At 34.4% G+C, this 18,311-nt stretch overlaps 1 protein-coding gene across 4 annotated transcripts in view; it reads left to right on the top strand.

Annotated features, from left to right (window-relative positions):
- The window catches only part of gramd4a (GRAM domain containing 4a), a 105,655-nt gene that overhangs the window by 13,473 nt on the left and 73,871 nt on the right, over positions 1-18,311 (top strand). For 2 of the 4 annotated variants that reach the window (XM_087248323.2, XM_087248322.2), the window contains exons 1-2: positions 17,389-17,581; positions 17,658-17,766. In XM_087248323.2, the coding sequence (XP_087104449.1) occupies positions 17,682-17,766 (85 nt within the window). In that variant the 5' untranslated portion in view covers positions 17,389-17,581; positions 17,658-17,681. Of the gene's footprint in view, positions 1-17,388; positions 17,582-17,657; positions 17,767-18,311 lie in introns of those variants that run through there. The other 2 variants (XM_087248321.2, XM_087248320.2) reach the window with 1 other exon arrangement.

Raw genomic sequence — 18,311 nt, 5'->3', positions numbered from 1 at the left:
TTCCAAAACCTGGTGAGCTGCCCACTCTGGCAGTAGTAAATAGCAACACTATCTACACTATTTCAATGGGATTGATTTGGTTTGAACATTGAGTGAGGCTGGAGTTTGAGGCTTGCTCTTTTTCTACATTGTATTTATATTTGAAATGTATTTTGCATTTGGTCAGATGCAGTGCTATTGCAACATTTCTCTCTGTATATCCAGCCCAATCTCATGAGAAAGTGTAACTATTTTATGTATTGGTTGACTAAGTGGCTAACTCTTACAAACTTCTTTCAGACATCTTACAGATACATTCTTACAGACAAATTCATTTTCTGTTCATCTGTCTGTCTGTCTGTCTGTCTGTCTGTCTGTCTGTCTGTCTGCCGATCTATCTATCTATCTATCTATCTATCTATCTATCTATCTATCTATCTATCTATCTATCTATCTATCTATCTATCTATCTATCTATCTATCTATCTATCTATCTATCTATCCATCTATCCATCTATCTATCTATCTATCTATCTATCTATCTATCTATCTATCTATCTATCTATCTATCATCTATCTATCATCTATCTATCTATTTGTCTGTCTGTCTGTCTATCTATCTATCTGTCTAACCGTCTATCCATCTGTCTGTCTGTCTGTCTGTCTGTCTGTCTGTCTCTGTCTGTTTGTGTGTCTGTCTGTCTGTCTAGCTCATTAGCTGGGTTTCCATCCTAACATGAAGCAAATTGGTTCAAAGTTCAGCAAAATAAAATGCAAATTAGGTTTCTATCATGTTGTTAGAGTGACTGACTGTAGTATTGGTATCCTAGTAACCAACAGTAAACAAAGCAAGCATAATGGAGTCATGTGGATGTAATTTTTGTTACTTCAGAGTTTTTTTGACAAATCTGTTTCCATCTCTCATTATTCACATTAACTCATTTTTCAAATCTCGTCAAGCGAGCTTTAAAATGAATAGGTAACAACTCACGTCTTGTTTGGTCAGTAAGAGGACTTCTATTTAAAAAATGCCATTTCTTTCACATGGCTTTGTCATGTTTTCATTATTACAGTTTACTCTTTTAATTTTTTCCAATGCAAAAAAAAAAAAAAAAAGTTTGACTTTGGTGAAACTTCCTGAAAATGCTCAAGATGTTTCACATTTTTACTGCATTTGCTCTTTGCAATTCTCATTTGTTCACAGCATTGTGAAAAAGAATAATTACATCCTTATTAACAACAGACATAAACTCCCTTTGGGTAGAGCTGTGCACAACTGTAAACAATATTGCAGTACATATTGGAACTGAACCTGCAACATACACAGGTCTGTAAATCATTCATCAAATTGTTCAATTTAGAAAACATTTTCAAGAAAAAAAAGGTTGAAATGTTTTTATAAAATTAGCTTGACAGATTTTGACAACTAGATCAACATTTTTGAATGTAATGATTTAAGTAAAGAAATGAGGACTATTAGTTTTATATGGAATGACTATTCAGCATTTACAAGTTTAGTTCATTTTGACTGACATGACATAAGCAAATGATGTTATAAACAGCAGAGAGTTGTATGAAAGCAATTGATGAATGTCAAAAAGCATTTGTAATTTGTTGGAAGAAATGAGAAACTGCCACTATGGTGTGCACAAATGACTAATTATTTTGAGAAATGCATGAACTGTTGTGCAAATGTAAATAGTGTTGTGAAAAATGCACCAAAGAAAAACTGTAAGATACTGGTTTAGAATGAAGGGTGACACTTCACAATAAGGTTAATCAGTTAATGCATTTACTAACATGAACTAATCATGAACAGCACATGTACAGTTTTTATTAATCATAATTGAATATTTACAAATGCATTATTAACATCCAAGTCCATGCTTATTAATATTAGTTACAGTAATTCACCATGAGTTAACATGAACTACTGTATATATATATATATATATATATATATATATATATATATATATATATATATATATATATATATATATATATATATATATATATATATATATATATATATATATATATATAAATGTATTGTTCATTGTTTGTTCATGTTAGTAAATGCATTAATTACCATTAACTAATGAACCTTATTGTAAAGTGTGACCGAATGAAGACACCGGTATAGACAGCCCGAGGCGCCTTACAGGATTTGGAATGGAAAAATCTTTTCATTGTCTCATTGTGGATCTAAACTCTAATCAGTATGAAATGAGTAGCAGGAGGAGAAGACCTTGGGTGGAAGCTGATAAAAGATTCTCAGAGAAAGTTCTCATGGGAAACACTCTAAACACGACCTCAAAAGATGTCCAACTCTATAATTAAACACTTTAAGTTTATATCCAGCTCCTGTCACACAACATAGTTATCCAAAACAATGCTGCTTGTTTTTATCATTGAAAACAATGTTGACTATTGAGTTACCTATTAAAGTAACATCCACAAGCTGCTAAACGTAACAAGATTGGGTTACAAGGCTGTCTGGTATGCTCGGATTTTGATTGGTAAGTCGTAAAATACTAAGATGTGTTATTCTGAGATAACAACATGTCAGGGTTCTGCCACTCTGGTCTTGTAAATTCTTGTTTTGGTGGCAGAGCTCGGACGCTACCCATGTCTGGTCCTGTTTCTGTCTCTGTGTGCGCGCGCGCCGTCGTGGGTGTACGCAGAGTGTGCGCGCTTCTGCTTGATGCGGCCACGCGCACGCTCTACGTCCCTCAGACGCGTGCGCTCTTGTACTCGTGTTTGTGTTTTCGTCTGTCAGCAGCGTGGTGTTTCATTCCCAGCGTCTCAGTCTTGTTGGTTTCGGTTTTGGTCGGCGCTGGGATGAAGCATGCACGCTGCGTGTGTGAGCGCACGGTGAGTTTTCATTCATCGTGTGCTCGTGTCTTGCGTCTCTTGTCAAAGCACGTGGCTTGGTGTTTACATTGTGGTCACATGCTTTTGTCGTGTGCTTCAGTGTTGTGCTTGTCTTGTCATGAACATGCGGTTAATGAGTTCTCTCATTGGCTGCATGTTCTTGTCCTGTGTTATGTGAGCGCATGGCTTGTGTTGTCTCTGTGTCATGCGCTCTCCCGTCTATTGTCTAGTCCCACCCTCCTTGTGAACTCATTATTAGTTTGTCATGTTCACCTGTGTCAATTTACTTTTTGCTTTATAACCCCCCTCATGTTTTCAGTCCTTTGCCAGTTTGTCGTCGATATTACTCTGTCTTGTTGTCCCCAGTCCTGTTTTGTCCTGTCAGCCCTGTCAAGTTTGTTTTTGCCTTTTTATTCATGTTTTCCCCTTCGGGGTAGTTTTGTTTTGCATTTTATTTTTATTTGTAGTTTATAATAAATAATCCTACATTTTTCTGCAATTGGGTCTTCACTCCTTTTTTCCCTCACCGACCATGACACAACCGATAAATAAAGCAGGTTCAAATCACCTTGACCATCAATAAATACCTTCAAATATATCCACATACATACACATTCATATGTATCTGCTTGTCTGTCATGCTTTTAAACATTTAATGCCGTCTTGTGAATGAATAACATGTAATTTAGTAAATGCTCCATTCAGCTGTTTTTATTTCTGTCAGCTTTGGGTTTAATTAAAGAATTCATAAACTATTATGGCTTGGAACAATGTTTTGTGTAAAATTTGTAATGTTTTGTGGCAAGAAGCTGTGTAATAAGTGGGGTAAAGTATATTATCCACAATGGTTGTATTCACAGAATAAAACCCTTCAGTCTTATAGAACAGTGCTCCATGGTGTTTTTTTTTTTTTTTTTTAATAACCACCTGGATATACTTTATCAAATAATGAACAACTTTATTTGTAGCATTAACAAAGGTGAATAAATAGTGTAATAAATTCATTGTTTGTACATATTAGTAAATATATACATTACAAATATAACCTTATTGTGAAGTGGTATTCAAAATTGCTTGTAGCAGTATGTTTATTTACAGTTGGCAGTGTAGAAACTCTGTGGACATCAGAAGTAAAGCGGCCATTAATGTTATGAGGCAAGAGTCACGTCTTGTTATCCTCCTAAGCTGAAATCCTATCAAACCAGCACATATGGTCACGAGTTTAAATCCCAGAAAAATCCCCAAGTGCACTCACTGATTTAAGGCGTGGGTTAAGGACTGGCATGGAATTCTGGGAGTGATCCAGCTGCTTGATGCGAACTGTAAATTTGGATGTGATTTAAAAAGCTCTGCATGGTCATGTTCATTTGTGTTTGCAGACTGAATCTTTTTTCTTATCTAATTAAGTTTTGACATTGATTTTGAATGCTGGTTCTTCATTTTTTTTTTTTTTTTTTCATATTTTGAGTAAAGGAATAGCTTGTTAAGCTTTTTTTTTTTTTGTCCACAATAATGAATAGATGAACAATTTATTTTGATGGATTTTGTTTATATACAGTAGCTTTGGATTTTGCAGATTTGATATAAAAATGTAAGATTATATTTGTGTATCCAGCAACTCTAGTTCAAGTAACGGCATGTTTTACAATATGCTTTTTTTGTTTTGTTTTTAAAGTTATTGCAGATACATGTAAATTTATATATAAGAATATATATAAAAATATATTATATATAAGGTGTCCCTAATAAAGTGGCTGGTGAGGGTATATATATATGTGTATTATATAATAATATATACATATATATATATATATATATATATATATATATATATATATATATATATATATATATATATATATATATATATATATATATATATATATATATATATATATATATATACATACACACACACACACACACACTCACCAGCCACTTTATTAGGGACACCTTAATAGTACCTGTTTGAACATACTTTTGCCTTCAGAACTACCTTAATCCTTCATGGCATAGATTCAACAAGGTACTGGAAATATTTCTCAGACATTTGGTCCATATTGACATGATAGCATTACGCAGTTGCTGCAGATTTGTCCGCTGCACATACAGTATATGATGCGAGTTTCCTGTCCCACCACATCTCAAAGGTGCTCTATTGGATTGACTACATTTGACTACAGTGAATTTATTGTCATATTCAAGAATCCAGTCTGAGATGATTCACGCTTTATGGCATGGCGTGTTATTGTGCTGGAAGTAGCCATCAAAAGATGGGTAAACTGTGGTTATAAAGGGATGGACATGGTCAGCAACAGTACTTAGGTAGGCTGTGGTGTTGACACAATGCTAAAAGGGTACCAATGGGTCCAAAGTATGCAAGGAAAATATCCCCCACACCATTACACCACCACCACCACCAGCCTGAACCGTTGATACAAGGCAGGATGGATCTATGCTTTCATGTTGTTGAAGCCAAATTTTGACCCGACCATTTGAATGTCACAACAGAAATCGAGACTCATCAGACCAGGCAACGTTTTTACAATCTTCTTTTATCTGATTTTGGTGAGCCTGTGTGAATTGTAGCCTCAGTTTCCTGTTCTTAGCTGACAGAAGTGGCACCCGGTTGGACGTGTTGTGCATTCAGAGATGCTCTTTTGCCTACCTTGGTTGTAGCGAGTGAGTAATTAAGTTACTGTTGCCTTTCTATCAGCTTGAAGTCAGGTCATTCACCTCTGATCTTTGGCATCAACAAGGCTGACCATTCTCTGTAAACCCTAAAGATGGTTGTGCGTGGAAATCCAAGTAGATCAGATCAGATTCTGAAAAACTCAGACCAGCCTGTCTGGCACCAACAACTATGCCATCTTCAAAATCACCTTTCTTCCCCATTCTGATGCTCAGTTTGAACTGCAGACGATCCTCTTGATTATTTCTTCATGCCTAAATGCAATGAGTTGCTGCCATGTGATTGGCTGATTAGAAATTTGCATTAACAAGCAATTGGACAGGTGTACCTAATAAAGTGCCTGCTGAGTGTATACAGTACACCCACACACACATAAATATACACACACATATAATGTATACATATAAAAATATAAAATAAATACATAAATAAACAATCAAATAATATACAATAAATATACAAACATCAGAAAAATAAATAAACAAACAAAAATAAAGAAAAATCATAAAATAAAAAGTGCTCCCTTTCCTGATTCATGATCTTGATTCACATATTGGTATTCTTGGTTGTGTCTACTACCATCTGTAAAATTAAAAAAATATATTAAAAGTAAAATTGTAAAATTATTGTAAGTGGTGTTTCATTTCTAATTAATTCAATTATTTAAATGTTTTTAGTAAATATCAGACATATTTATAATATGTTTATACTATCTTTTTAAAAAAATAAACAGAAATTAACAAATTAATAACATAAAAAGTGCACCTTTTACAACCTTTCTAAATTTACATATTGGTATTCTAAATTACACAATACTCTATAATTATAGAGTATAATTATATAATTATAATTACATATAAAATATGTATTGCCTATATACGTATATATTTCCCTTCTTCTAGTTTATATTCAAGTCTAGTTTATATTCGAGTCTAACAGGTGAGATCTAAAAAATAGCTTTGGCTTGTCCATGAAGCTTGTCTTTTTTAAAGAGATGACGGTGTAATGAGGTGGAAATAGTTTCCACAGACCTTGAGCTCCCTCCAACATAATTGTGTTTTGGCAGTAAAATATTTTCAATAGCTTAAAAAAATCGATATACTCCTGATGATGATGGCTTTCAGGAAGCATGTAACCTGCACACAGCGAGAGTCCGACCAGTCCTACCGCTCTGTTTGCATGCGTTTGCATTGGTAATTTTCTGCAACACAGCCAGCCTTAGTGCTGAATGCAACAACAGCCCACTAACAGAGATTGTGACCGGTGTTGCCGTGACGTCCAGACAGCACTGCGGTGTGAGTCATCATTGCTCACATGCTGATTGAAAGAGTTCAGTAACACATATATATAAACACAGACAAACACAGACCCAACATAGCTCCGGTCTCCGATGAGTGTTTGTATATCTGGATAGATAAGTGTCTACGCAGCATGACTGTTTAATTCATGCACTAATGACTCCCTGAAGGCCGCTGGCTAATGAGATCAGTTTTTCACACAAGCAGGGGTTTGATTGACTTGAATACCCTGTTTATGAGAGCCCATCGCCTATGGTGTTTCGACTGGAACCTGCCTCTTTTATGCTCTACTGATGACCTTTTGATTGATGACACTATGTTTTGTGTTGCAGAGGTGCAAGATGCAGGTTATAATAGATAGTACACTCTCAGAAATAAAGGTATATAAAGTTGAATATAGCTGTTGTTGGCAGTATACTTTAAAAAAGTACAATTTGGTACTTAAAAGGGTGGTACAACATGTATTTTTAATGTTTGGTTGTGTTTATAGGGTGCAAAGCAATGTGTGCTCAGATTTCATTTGTAGAAAATCACGTTATTTTTTCACATATCTTACTTATATTGATTCTTTAGGTATTAATGTTAAAGAATTAGTTCACCCAAAAATAAAAATTACAGCATAATTTACTCACCCTAGAAGGGTGTTGTCCCTAGTATGTGTATGTGAAGTATGTGAACTCTTTATGTCCCCCATGTCTGATTTGATTGAGTGAAGTTCCGCGTGGAGGGAAGATATCGCGTTAAGGATGACTCAACTGCCCGCCTCTGGAGCATCCTCTTCAGGTCTTTCTTCCACACTAGAGCCGGCTGTCATGGCCTGCTCCAGGTTTTTCCGAGATTTTGCCAGCATAATTAGTAAACTGGACAAATTAATGTTTCCCATTACTACAGTCGGGCAGTAGTTTCTAGAATCTGAGACTAAAAGTATATTAATGCTCACAATTTTTTACAAGATGTTCTGATGAAGTTATATTAGATTTTTTACAGAGCCGTCTTAAAGGTGCGTGCTACTCGCTCATATCGAAACCGGAAGTCCCGTATGTGAACTCTTTAAAAAAACGTTTCAAATTGTGCCATTTTGGTGACCGCCGCTTTAAATTCAAATGAGCTTGTGCTCTTTTCAAAAGAGTGAACAAAAATGTGTCAGCATAGTAGCAGATTTACGAACAAGACTAACGTCCTATGACAATAAGGAAAGATCATCATCACAAGGGCTTTCCCTCTCGGATGACTTGTACAATGGGAGAATGTCAATCAAAGTGTTTCTGCAGACTGTTTTCATCAAGTGTGATTGTAATAAATAAAATTAATGCATTTTTATTATTAGAAGCTGGTTTTATTCACACTCTCTTGCCACACATTTATGCTTAAACCCCTTATAAATGTGATTTTTAAATAATAGGTCCCCTTTACAGTAAGACATCCTTGACATGACCTTTTTCTGTCAGACGAACACAGTTGTTAGAATCTTTTATATATGCTATTATGTTACTTGCTGTAGGTTATTATTCACACACAGGATGACTAGGCATTCTGGTTTCCCAGTGCTGTGAACATTCACAGCTCATATCAATAGCTGTTGAACTAGAGAATAGGAGAGTGTGCATTAGGTTTCCCTCTCCGTTATTTTAATGCAGAATTTCATTCAATTGCTTCACAATTCACAGGGTCATAAAATCTTGTTTTATACATCACTGTGTCTGAACGATTTTTGCATAATCTCATTCATGACATGTTTGTGGACAATTTTCAGGGCATCAGAATTAAGGATGATGGATAATGGCTTGTATTTTGAAGCTTTCAAAAGTGCATAATCCGTCATCTAATGAGGTTTATGCAAATCTTATGAAGCAGATTGATGAGTTCTTGGAGTTCTAGACCCCACCCCACATGATTGTGAAGCACTTTGGGTGTATTGCCATACACAATAAATGTGCTATATGAATACACATTCCTTGCTTATAAAAAAAAAGAAGTCACATTTAATTATAAACTCCAATCACCGAATTCCAGTGGAAACCAGTGGTGTTTGAAAAGGGGGAATAATGTTATTACATTTCTATTGCTTTACATGTTTCCCATTACTACATGTAAACAGCAGTTCTATTTCTGATGAAGTTTATGTAATTGCCAAATACTCGGTACGTGAGTCAATATGAATTTTAAATATAGCAGAATTGCACAGAACTGTCTCTAAGCAACAAAAAGGTGCACTGGTTTAGCTTTAAGGTTACATAAATTAAAATTATATGCGAAGACTATATATGTGTTAATAAGACATATTAGCTAATGCCATACTAAATGTACATGTCATTTATTTATTATCAGCAGTTTTATAATCAGTAATTCTACTTTAATAGCAGGAATGGAAAGAATGCAGTTCATTAAGTGACCAATAACCTTGTCCTGACCCTTAAATTAAGGTTTTTTTATTATATGTATATAGGAGTCTTACATATTTGTCACGTTTTTCCTCAATGATCAGCCTTTAGATTCTTGAGAAAATGAGAGAAAGAGAGTAAATGCTTTTGAATTTGGAAAAAAAAAACACAAAAACACTGAAATACTTTGGCTTCTTTCTCCTATTGTGTAAAGGAGACCTATTATGTAAGATTCACATGGTGTTGAACACTTGTGTGTGTTCACAGTGTGTGTGTGTGAAAACAACCAGCCTATAGCTGTAAAAATCCACCTAGTTTATTTGATAATCCAGATTTGCAACTACTGTGACTTCATAAGCTTTGCCCATGACATGCTTTCAGTCAAGTTTTATTCACATTCGCATTAACAGCATAGACAACAGAAGGTATTATGCTAATGTTGTTTCAATACACAGATCACAGAGTTGAATGTGTGAGATCTTTAAAAAAATGTAAGCATTTCATTCTTAGCTGTTTATGTTCACAGACATGACTGACAATTTACACTCCTATTGTGTAATATTGTCAGTAAAGTGTAATATGAACCAGAACCTCTGAGGAATATTTGCAGTACCTTTTTAAATCTATGCAATGAAGGATTAGGGCAGTTCTGTTCAGTTCTATGCTGTCTTCATTAGTTTCTAAAACACAGATTTCTTTACAATTTAAAACAGCATCTTTGGATATATTTTCTGCTGGAAACACTGTTGTCCTAAAAAATCAAATAAAATGAAATTAAAAATTAAAAATTAAAAAAGACTTACATATACCCTAGAAACAGTTTTAATACCTTGACTTTTCCAAACCATGGTATACCTTGAAAACGGTTATCGTCCCATGCCTAGGTCCAACCCGGTACTAGTAAGGTGTACCTAATAATCTGGCCAGTGAGTGTATGTGTGTTATGTCTTTTGATGTAACCTATATGTGTGTATTTCACCACAGAAGCATAATAATATTCTACAGACAATTTTGGTGCACTACTCAAGTCTATAGTTACAGTGAATAGGTGCCCTTTAATAAATGTATTTGATTAGTCAGAAGTCGATTATTAAGAAGTTTTTGCATATATTGTTTACTTTGTTCCAAAACATAAATCCAAACTGTTATAATGTTAGTTTCTTTTTGGTTTGATTCATTTTCTCAAAGCAGATTTTCTTAACAGACCAGAATTTGGCTGTATCAGAAATCGCTCTCTCTAAAATCACCCCTCAATCACTATTCTCCACAGTAGTCCACTAGTACAGTCCCTATAAAGAAGTAAATGAAAATGAGGGAGTGCGCTGGAATTGATGTTGTTTTGTTTATAGTTTGCTAGTTGATAAAAAAAAAATAGCTGAATAAATATTGAAAATGTTTTGCAAGTGTATCTGTCTGCGGCCTGCAATACGGGTGTAACATGAAAGGACGTAACTGAGATTGAGATCCCATTGAACTATGTAAGATATTAAAATGAGATGCTGTTAGCAAGAGGGCGGGAATACTTATTGTTTTTGCATCAAATGTTTTCATGAGTTTTCCACAAATTTATCCACAATTCAATTCAATTGGTATACTATTATATTCGATAGTTTTGCAACTCCACCATGCAACTCCATTCGCTGACTTCTTCATCTGTTTTGCATGACAGTTAGCCTACTCGAGGTCACCTCCTGTGGTTGCAAATAACAGTACATCTAGTATGAAAGCCTCCGCAACTTGTAGCTGTACGTTAATAACTGTGATTAATGGCTTTAGGGTTGGGGAAGATGTAGACATTAATAACTGGGATGATTGGGTTTAGGGTTGGGGAAGATGCAGACATTTATAACTGTGATGGCTGGGTTTAGGGTTCAGGAAGATGTAGACGTTAATAACTGTGATTATTGGGTTTGGGTATGGGGTTGAGGAAGGTGTAGACGTTGATATTTGTGATGGTTGTGTTTAGGGTTGGGGAAGATGTACTGTAGACGTTAGTAACTGTGATGGTTAAATGTAGGTTTGGGCAAGTTGTAGACATTAATAACTGTGATGATTGGGTTAAGGGTTGGGGAAGGTGTAGACGTTAATAACTGTGATGATTAGGTTTGGGGTAGGGGAAGATGTAGACATTAATAACTGTGATGGTTGGGGAAGGTGTAGACGTTAATAACTGTGATGATTTGGTTTGGGGTTGGGGAAGATGTAGACATTAATAACTGGGATGGCTGGGTTTAGGGTTCAGGAAGATGTAGACATTAATAACTGTGATGATTGGGTTTGGGTATGGGGTTGAGGAAGGTGTAGACGTTGATATTTGTGATGGTTGTGTTTAGGGTTGGGGAAGATGTACTGTAGACGTTAGTAACTATGATGGTTAAATGTAGGTTTGGGCAAGTTGTAGACATTAATAACTGTGATGATTGGGTTAAGGGTTGGGGAAGGTGTAGACGTTAATAACTGTGATGATTAGGTTTGGGGTAGGGGAAGATGTAGACATTAATAACTGTGAGGGTTGGGGAAGGTGTAGACGTTAATAACTGTGATGGTTGGGGAAGGTGTAGACGTTAATAACTGTGATGGTTGGGGAAGGTGTAGACGTTAATAACTGTGATGATTTGGTTTGGGGTTGTGGAAGTTGTAGACATTAATAACTGTGATGATTGGGTTAAGGGTTAGGGAAGGTGTAGACGTTAATAACTGTGATGATTAGGTTTGGGGTAGGGGAAGATGTAGACATTAATAACTGTGATGGTTGGGGAAGGTGTAGACGTTAATAACTGTGATGATTTGGTTTGGGGTTGGGGAAGGTGTAGACGTTAATAACTGTGATGGTTGGAAAAGGTGTAGACACTAATAACTGTGATGATTGGGTTTGGGGTTGGGGAAGGTGTAGACGTTGATATTTGTGATGGTTGTGTTTAGGGTTGGGAAAGATGTACTGTAGACGTTAGTAACTGTGATGGTTAAATGTAGGTTTGGGCAAGTTGTAGACATTAATAACTGTGATGATTGGGTTAAGGGTTGGGGAAGGTGTAGACGTTAATAACTGTGATGATTGGGTTTGGGGTTGGGGAAGGTGTAGACGTTAATAACTGTGATGGTTGGGTTTAGGGTTGGGGAAGGTGTAGACACTAATAACTGTGATGATTGGGTTTGGGGTTGGGGAAGGTGTAGACGTTAATAACTGTGATGGTTGGGTTTAGGGTTGGGGAAGGTGTAGACACTAATAACTGTGATGATTGGGTTTGGGGTTGGGGAAGGTGTAGACACTAATAACTGTGATGGTTGGGTTTAGGGTTGGGGAAGTTGTAGACATTAATAACTGTGATGATTGTGATTAGGGTTGGGGAAGGTGTAGACACTAATAACTGTGATGATTGGGTTTGGGGTTGTGGAAGTTGTAGACATTAATAACTGTGATGATTGGGATTAGGGTTGGGGAAGGTGTAGAGGCTAATAACTGTGATGATTGGGTTTGGGGTTGGGGTTGGGGAAGTTGTAGACATTAATAACTATGATGGTTAGGTTTAGGGTTGGGGAAGGTGAAGGTGAAGACAATATTAATGATGGTGGTTGGGTTTAGGGTTGGGGAAGGTGAATAACATAATTTTTTTACTTGCTTATTTTCACTATATACAAACAGTGCAAATAACACTTTGATTGACATTGTCCATTTGTACATGTCATCGGAGGGTTAAAGTCCCGACCATTAGTGACAGTCTCTCATTAGCATAAACAGCCCTGAGCCCAGAGTTAGAAGCAGTTTTGGGAATAAACAACCATCATCTGAGAATCTTCTTTTGGCAATTTCAGTTTTTCACAGAGATAACTTTAGTCCTTTTCTGAATATGCCATTAGGCTGACGCAAAGGTGTTTGTAGAACCGCCCTCATTTTAAATTAAAATGAGGGCCGTCTCATTTGAAATTAAAGCAACAATCACAAAAATGGCAGTTTGGATCAAAGTCTAAAAGGAGCAGTTTCAAAGTTATAAATCATTATATTTGTTGTATATTTGAGTTGAAACTTCACACAAAACTATAGGGACACCAGGGACTTATTTTGAATAAAAAAGGCGTAATAGGGCCCCTTTAATTAGACATTTCACATCGTCTTTGCTCAAGGTTAACCTTGTGATTAATGTTGAGAGGCATTAGCACAACAAATGCTGCCATTTTCATGCAGTGTGCATAATAAATCATCATACATTACTGCTTGCAACACTACCGACAGTATATATAATTTCAAAGTCTGTAAGCATATAAATATTGTATTCTGAATGTGTCTGGGACCCAAATGTGGACCCTAAATGTGACATTGCCTTGAATTCGTTGTCATCTCTTTAAAAGTCTGAATAAATAATCAAGCCAATATCAGGTTCAATTGCCAGATTGCAGCACTCATACAGTAAGATCAGTAGTCCAATTAATGAACAAATGACTCTCAAGCCATTTTCTTATTTGCAGTTAGCATTTTTATGTGTGCTTAAAGGCTCGTGAGATTACAGACTAATGTTTGTTTTTGCTTTTGATCTTTATAAGGAAGGCTTTGCAAAGCTGCATCTTTTTTATCAGACATATTCCATCCTAACCTGACTCTGGACACATTTTCTTTTATGTATACCTATAAAAGGCAATAAAACCAATCAAGAATAGGAATAGTCTGGTTAATGCAACTTTTGCAGCTCCAGAAGTGATTAGTCACATGCCATTTATTGTGCACATGAAGTGCCCATGAGCAAAGTTTTTGTGTTACATTTAAATGTAGTGATTTAGCAGACACTTGAGAAAGAGTACACACAAGAAGTGCTAATTATAGAAAGAAACAGTTAGTACACAGATAATTAAGTACTAGGGTAAGGAAAGTGAAGTGTTTTTTTATATATAGAGATTTTGCTTAAATGGGTGGTTTGTCAAACCCACTCAGCTGTGTGATATTTTTTTAGAGATATGAAGTGATTGTAAGAAAGTGTTAGCTAAATTGTCAGAGAGATGAAAGAGTGTGCTTCTACAGGTGGTTTGTAAGGGCCACTCACCTGTGTGAGGCACACTCAGAATTGCATCATATTTGAGGTTGTGTGGTTTGTTTTAGGGAGAGAAGAGTTCAAAGGTTTCAGATGATCATGGAAGTATTTATTGTTACTTTGTTTTTACTTTGCTTTACTTTACTTTATTGTTGTTTTGATTACCAAAATGCTGTTATATTGTTACTTCAATGTTTACTTTATTTTAATTTGCATATTGACATTTTTTCACAACATTTAGTTATATTGTTTTCTCAATATTTTATTTAATTATATTTATTTATTTAGATATTTTATTGCTGTTCTGATAGACAACGTTTAGTTATATTGTTGGTTAATTTTTAATAATTTTAGTTTTGGTGTGTTGTGATTTTTTACAATATTTAGTTATATTGTTGCTTCAATGCTTTTATTTATTTTTTTAAATTTTATTGCTATTTTAAAATAAATTGGCTACATTGTTGCTGATGGCTGTTTTGATTTAACAATATTTAGTTATGTTGTTGCTGAAATGTTTTTTTTTATTTTATTTTTTAAATTAATTTAAAATATCTTTATTTTATTTTATTTTATAGATTATTTTAAACAAAATGTATGAAAATATTTTGTAAAAGTCATCCTCTTACCTTCTTTCTCTCATCATTAACATGCCTAATTTACCAATATAAATTTTTCATGTTCTATATCCCCTGCACTGATACTCTCATACGCACAATATTGAAAAAAATCTGATATTGTAATATCTTGTTATTCTGCAATATTTATTGCAATATGAATACAATTTCATCAGATGATTTGAACAGCATTATTCGGAAAGTTTTCATTCATTTAGACCGACTGGGATGTTCAAGTCTTTTTCTACGCAGTGTACATATAAATTTAACAAAGCAAAAATAAAAGTGAAATAAACAGTGCTTTATGTTTTTCTGGAGAGTCAAACAGTATTTAAGAATAGAAATTGAACAACCAAATGTAAAATAACTCGGTCAACATTGTATAAATAATTTTAAAAATGATATTTAATAACATCTGTATTTTTTAACCCATTTAAGGCCACCGGCAACCTTAGTTACCGTCATTTTCCTTTTATAAGTAATTTTCAACATGTTATCCATTGATTTCTCAATGACATACAAGCAAAAAACTATAAAAGATTTTAAGAAAGAAAAAGGAATTGATTTACTTTGGAATTAAAACTATATATATGTATATATATATATATATATATATATATATATATATATATATATATATATATATATATATATATATATATGTATATATATATATATATATATATATATATATATATATATATATATATATATATATATATATATATATAGTTTATATATATATATATATATATATATACATATATATATATATATATATATATATATATATATATATATATATATATATATATATATATATATATATATATATATATATATATATATGTTTTGTTTTGTTTTGTTTTTTTGTTCACAAATGTACATCAATCATAAAGGTCCGTAGATTCGTCCAAATAAAACAATAATTTTTTTTTATGGTACAGGCAGATTGTACATGCCCCATACATCGCCCCCTTGTCAAACCAGGGCCAGAAAGTGAAATGCACGGAAATTTGCAAAAGTGCAAAAATAAAACAGCATAGCAAAGTCATGGTTGACTGAAAAGCAAATCAAAATGAGCGTTGTACTTGACTTGCGAGGTTTTTCAAAGGCAATACTGGAATTTTTTTTTAGGAAATATATGTATATTTTAAAAAATTGCAAATATTAATTTTTTTTTTGCACTACTTGATTTGTATTTGGAGTTCTTTATTTTTGTTTGCAAAATTCCTTTTTATTTCTCAAAACTCAATTTTCCTTTTGGGATTTTTTGAGATTTCCATTATTTTACTATTTTTTGCTCAATACTTAATTTATTTGTTTACAAAACTTTCTTTTATGTTGCAAGTGTACAGTATATGGGCCTAGATTGACTCTATAGTAATTAGATATGAATCTGTTAATTAAGTTAAGTTAATAAATTAAGGTTATTAGTTTAATGATTTATTTGTTTCATAATACCACAACAAAACATAACGTAACTATTTAAGTGGCATCTTTACTTTAAAGTAGAACGTTTTGATACTCAATTTGATAAACAGCAAAATCCTCAGAGTAAAATGAACTTCTTCCACTGGTCCCACAATGAGTTAAAATAACACTGGAACAGAGTTAAAGTACTGAGTAAACAGAGAAAAATGAACTCCTGCTGTTAAAAAGAAACACAGTTTTTTTTAAACTCTTGTCAAGGTGAAGAACAGCCAGGGGCTGTTTTTTTTATTTTTATCTTTTAGAAAATGTATGTTTTTGTTTACAAAAATACTTCTGTACATGTGGGCATGGCCTTAGAAACTCAACTGAAAACTCAATAAATCTTCCAAAATCTCAGCTCATCAAGATCATTAAACAACTCCACAAACAGAATCAGCAGCTTTATTTATGACTAAGCTGTCTGACTATTTTTGTAAGATGTTTACAAAATTCTGTAGTGAGATTTACTGTGAATAGTTGTTTTGTTATATGTCACCATTATGGTATGTATTTATTTTTATGTATTTACACCAATATTTCCTTTCAATGTTCATATAGGACTCTTTTAACAAGGCTACATGAATCAAACCATTTTATTTATTTTTTTTTAATGGGCACAAATGGGTTAATAAATAATCTAAATTACACATAATTGCAGTGTTGAGGCTCAAATAATATATTTGGCTGCCCTAGTACATACATTTTCTCTTAAGTATGTACATAAACCCAGTTTAAAATGTTTAAACCAAGCACATTCCCATCAAAAAAACAAAACAAAACAAATACAGTTACTCCAAATGTGTGTGTGTGTGTGTGTGTTATGCTATTTTTACACAATCCATTACATTGTAAATAGAAGCGCCAACGATATAAACCTGAATTGAATCGTGTGTGTGTCTCAGAGTGCGTCTGCACTGTCAGACGCATTGGCCTCTTAAAGAGACACTTCTGCTTTTCTGCTGTCTCTCTCTGCAGTGCCGCCCTCTCCTAATCCCTCACTCACCTACTTTCTCTCTCTCTCTCTCTCTCTCTCTCACTGCGGTTCATCTTTCTGCAGATCCTGCGTTCTTTCGGCCTGTGTGTTTGAGTGTGAGTGTGTGTGTGTGGTAGGATGAAGTCAGAGCAGGTTGATACCATGCTATCAGTGAGTCAGAAATTTAGCATCTGTGTTTGTCATTGAGACTTCAAGGCTTATCGAACTAAACAAAAACGTGAGGAAGACTTCATACAGAGGACTGGGTATCCCGTAAGTCTTGACTGCTTTACGTGTAAGCTGTGTCTCATCTGGGTATGTCAATAACCCTGCGTGTTTCTTCTTTCAGGCTGGTTTGGGGACTCTGTCTGTCATGCAAGACCTGAGGAGTGAATCAGAACGTCTCAATGAGGTCAAGGGTCATTTGGAGATTGCCTTACTGGAGAAACACTTCCTACGTGAGTACTGGAGGGACAAAAAATGTCTGTTTATGTTTCTCTGACTCTGTATGTTCAGTTGCCCTCTTGGTGTACGAAGGGTAGTATCTACAGGTTATGCTGTAGTAAGATTGTGTTGAGCATTTGTTTTATGTCATCAAATATTTACTGCGATTTAAGAATTTTCAGTTGTTTATTAAGTGACAAAGTGCTGCTATCGCTTTGTATGTGTGGTTTGAGGCTGCCAGTGGACTGAAGCCAAAACATTGGCTTGGATTTATAGCTTGCAAGTGATTAAGAAGTTGAATAGCGGAACTAGCATATTTACACTGGAAGTGTCATGTTAATGTGTTTGATATATAAAGGCTTTATAGCCATGTTAGATACTAACTTGACGCAAAACTGCACTTGCTTTTAAAAGGGATAGTCCCCCCCCCCCCCCCAGTCTGGGAATATAACCAGCTTCTAATGGTAAACATTTAATAATTTTTTTTTTTTTTATAATCACATTTAATAAAAACAGCTAGAAACAGTGGGATTGACATTCTCACGTTGTACGTGTCATC

This window comes from Danio rerio, chromosome 4 (assembly GCF_052040795.2).
Source record: "Danio rerio strain M-AB ecotype USA chromosome 4, GRCz13ab, whole genome shotgun sequence".
Classification (NCBI taxonomy): Eukaryota; Metazoa; Chordata; class Actinopteri; order Cypriniformes; family Danionidae; genus Danio; species Danio rerio.
The sequence above is the reverse complement of the archived record's forward strand: the minus strand, read 5'-3'. Positions and strand labels throughout refer to the sequence as shown.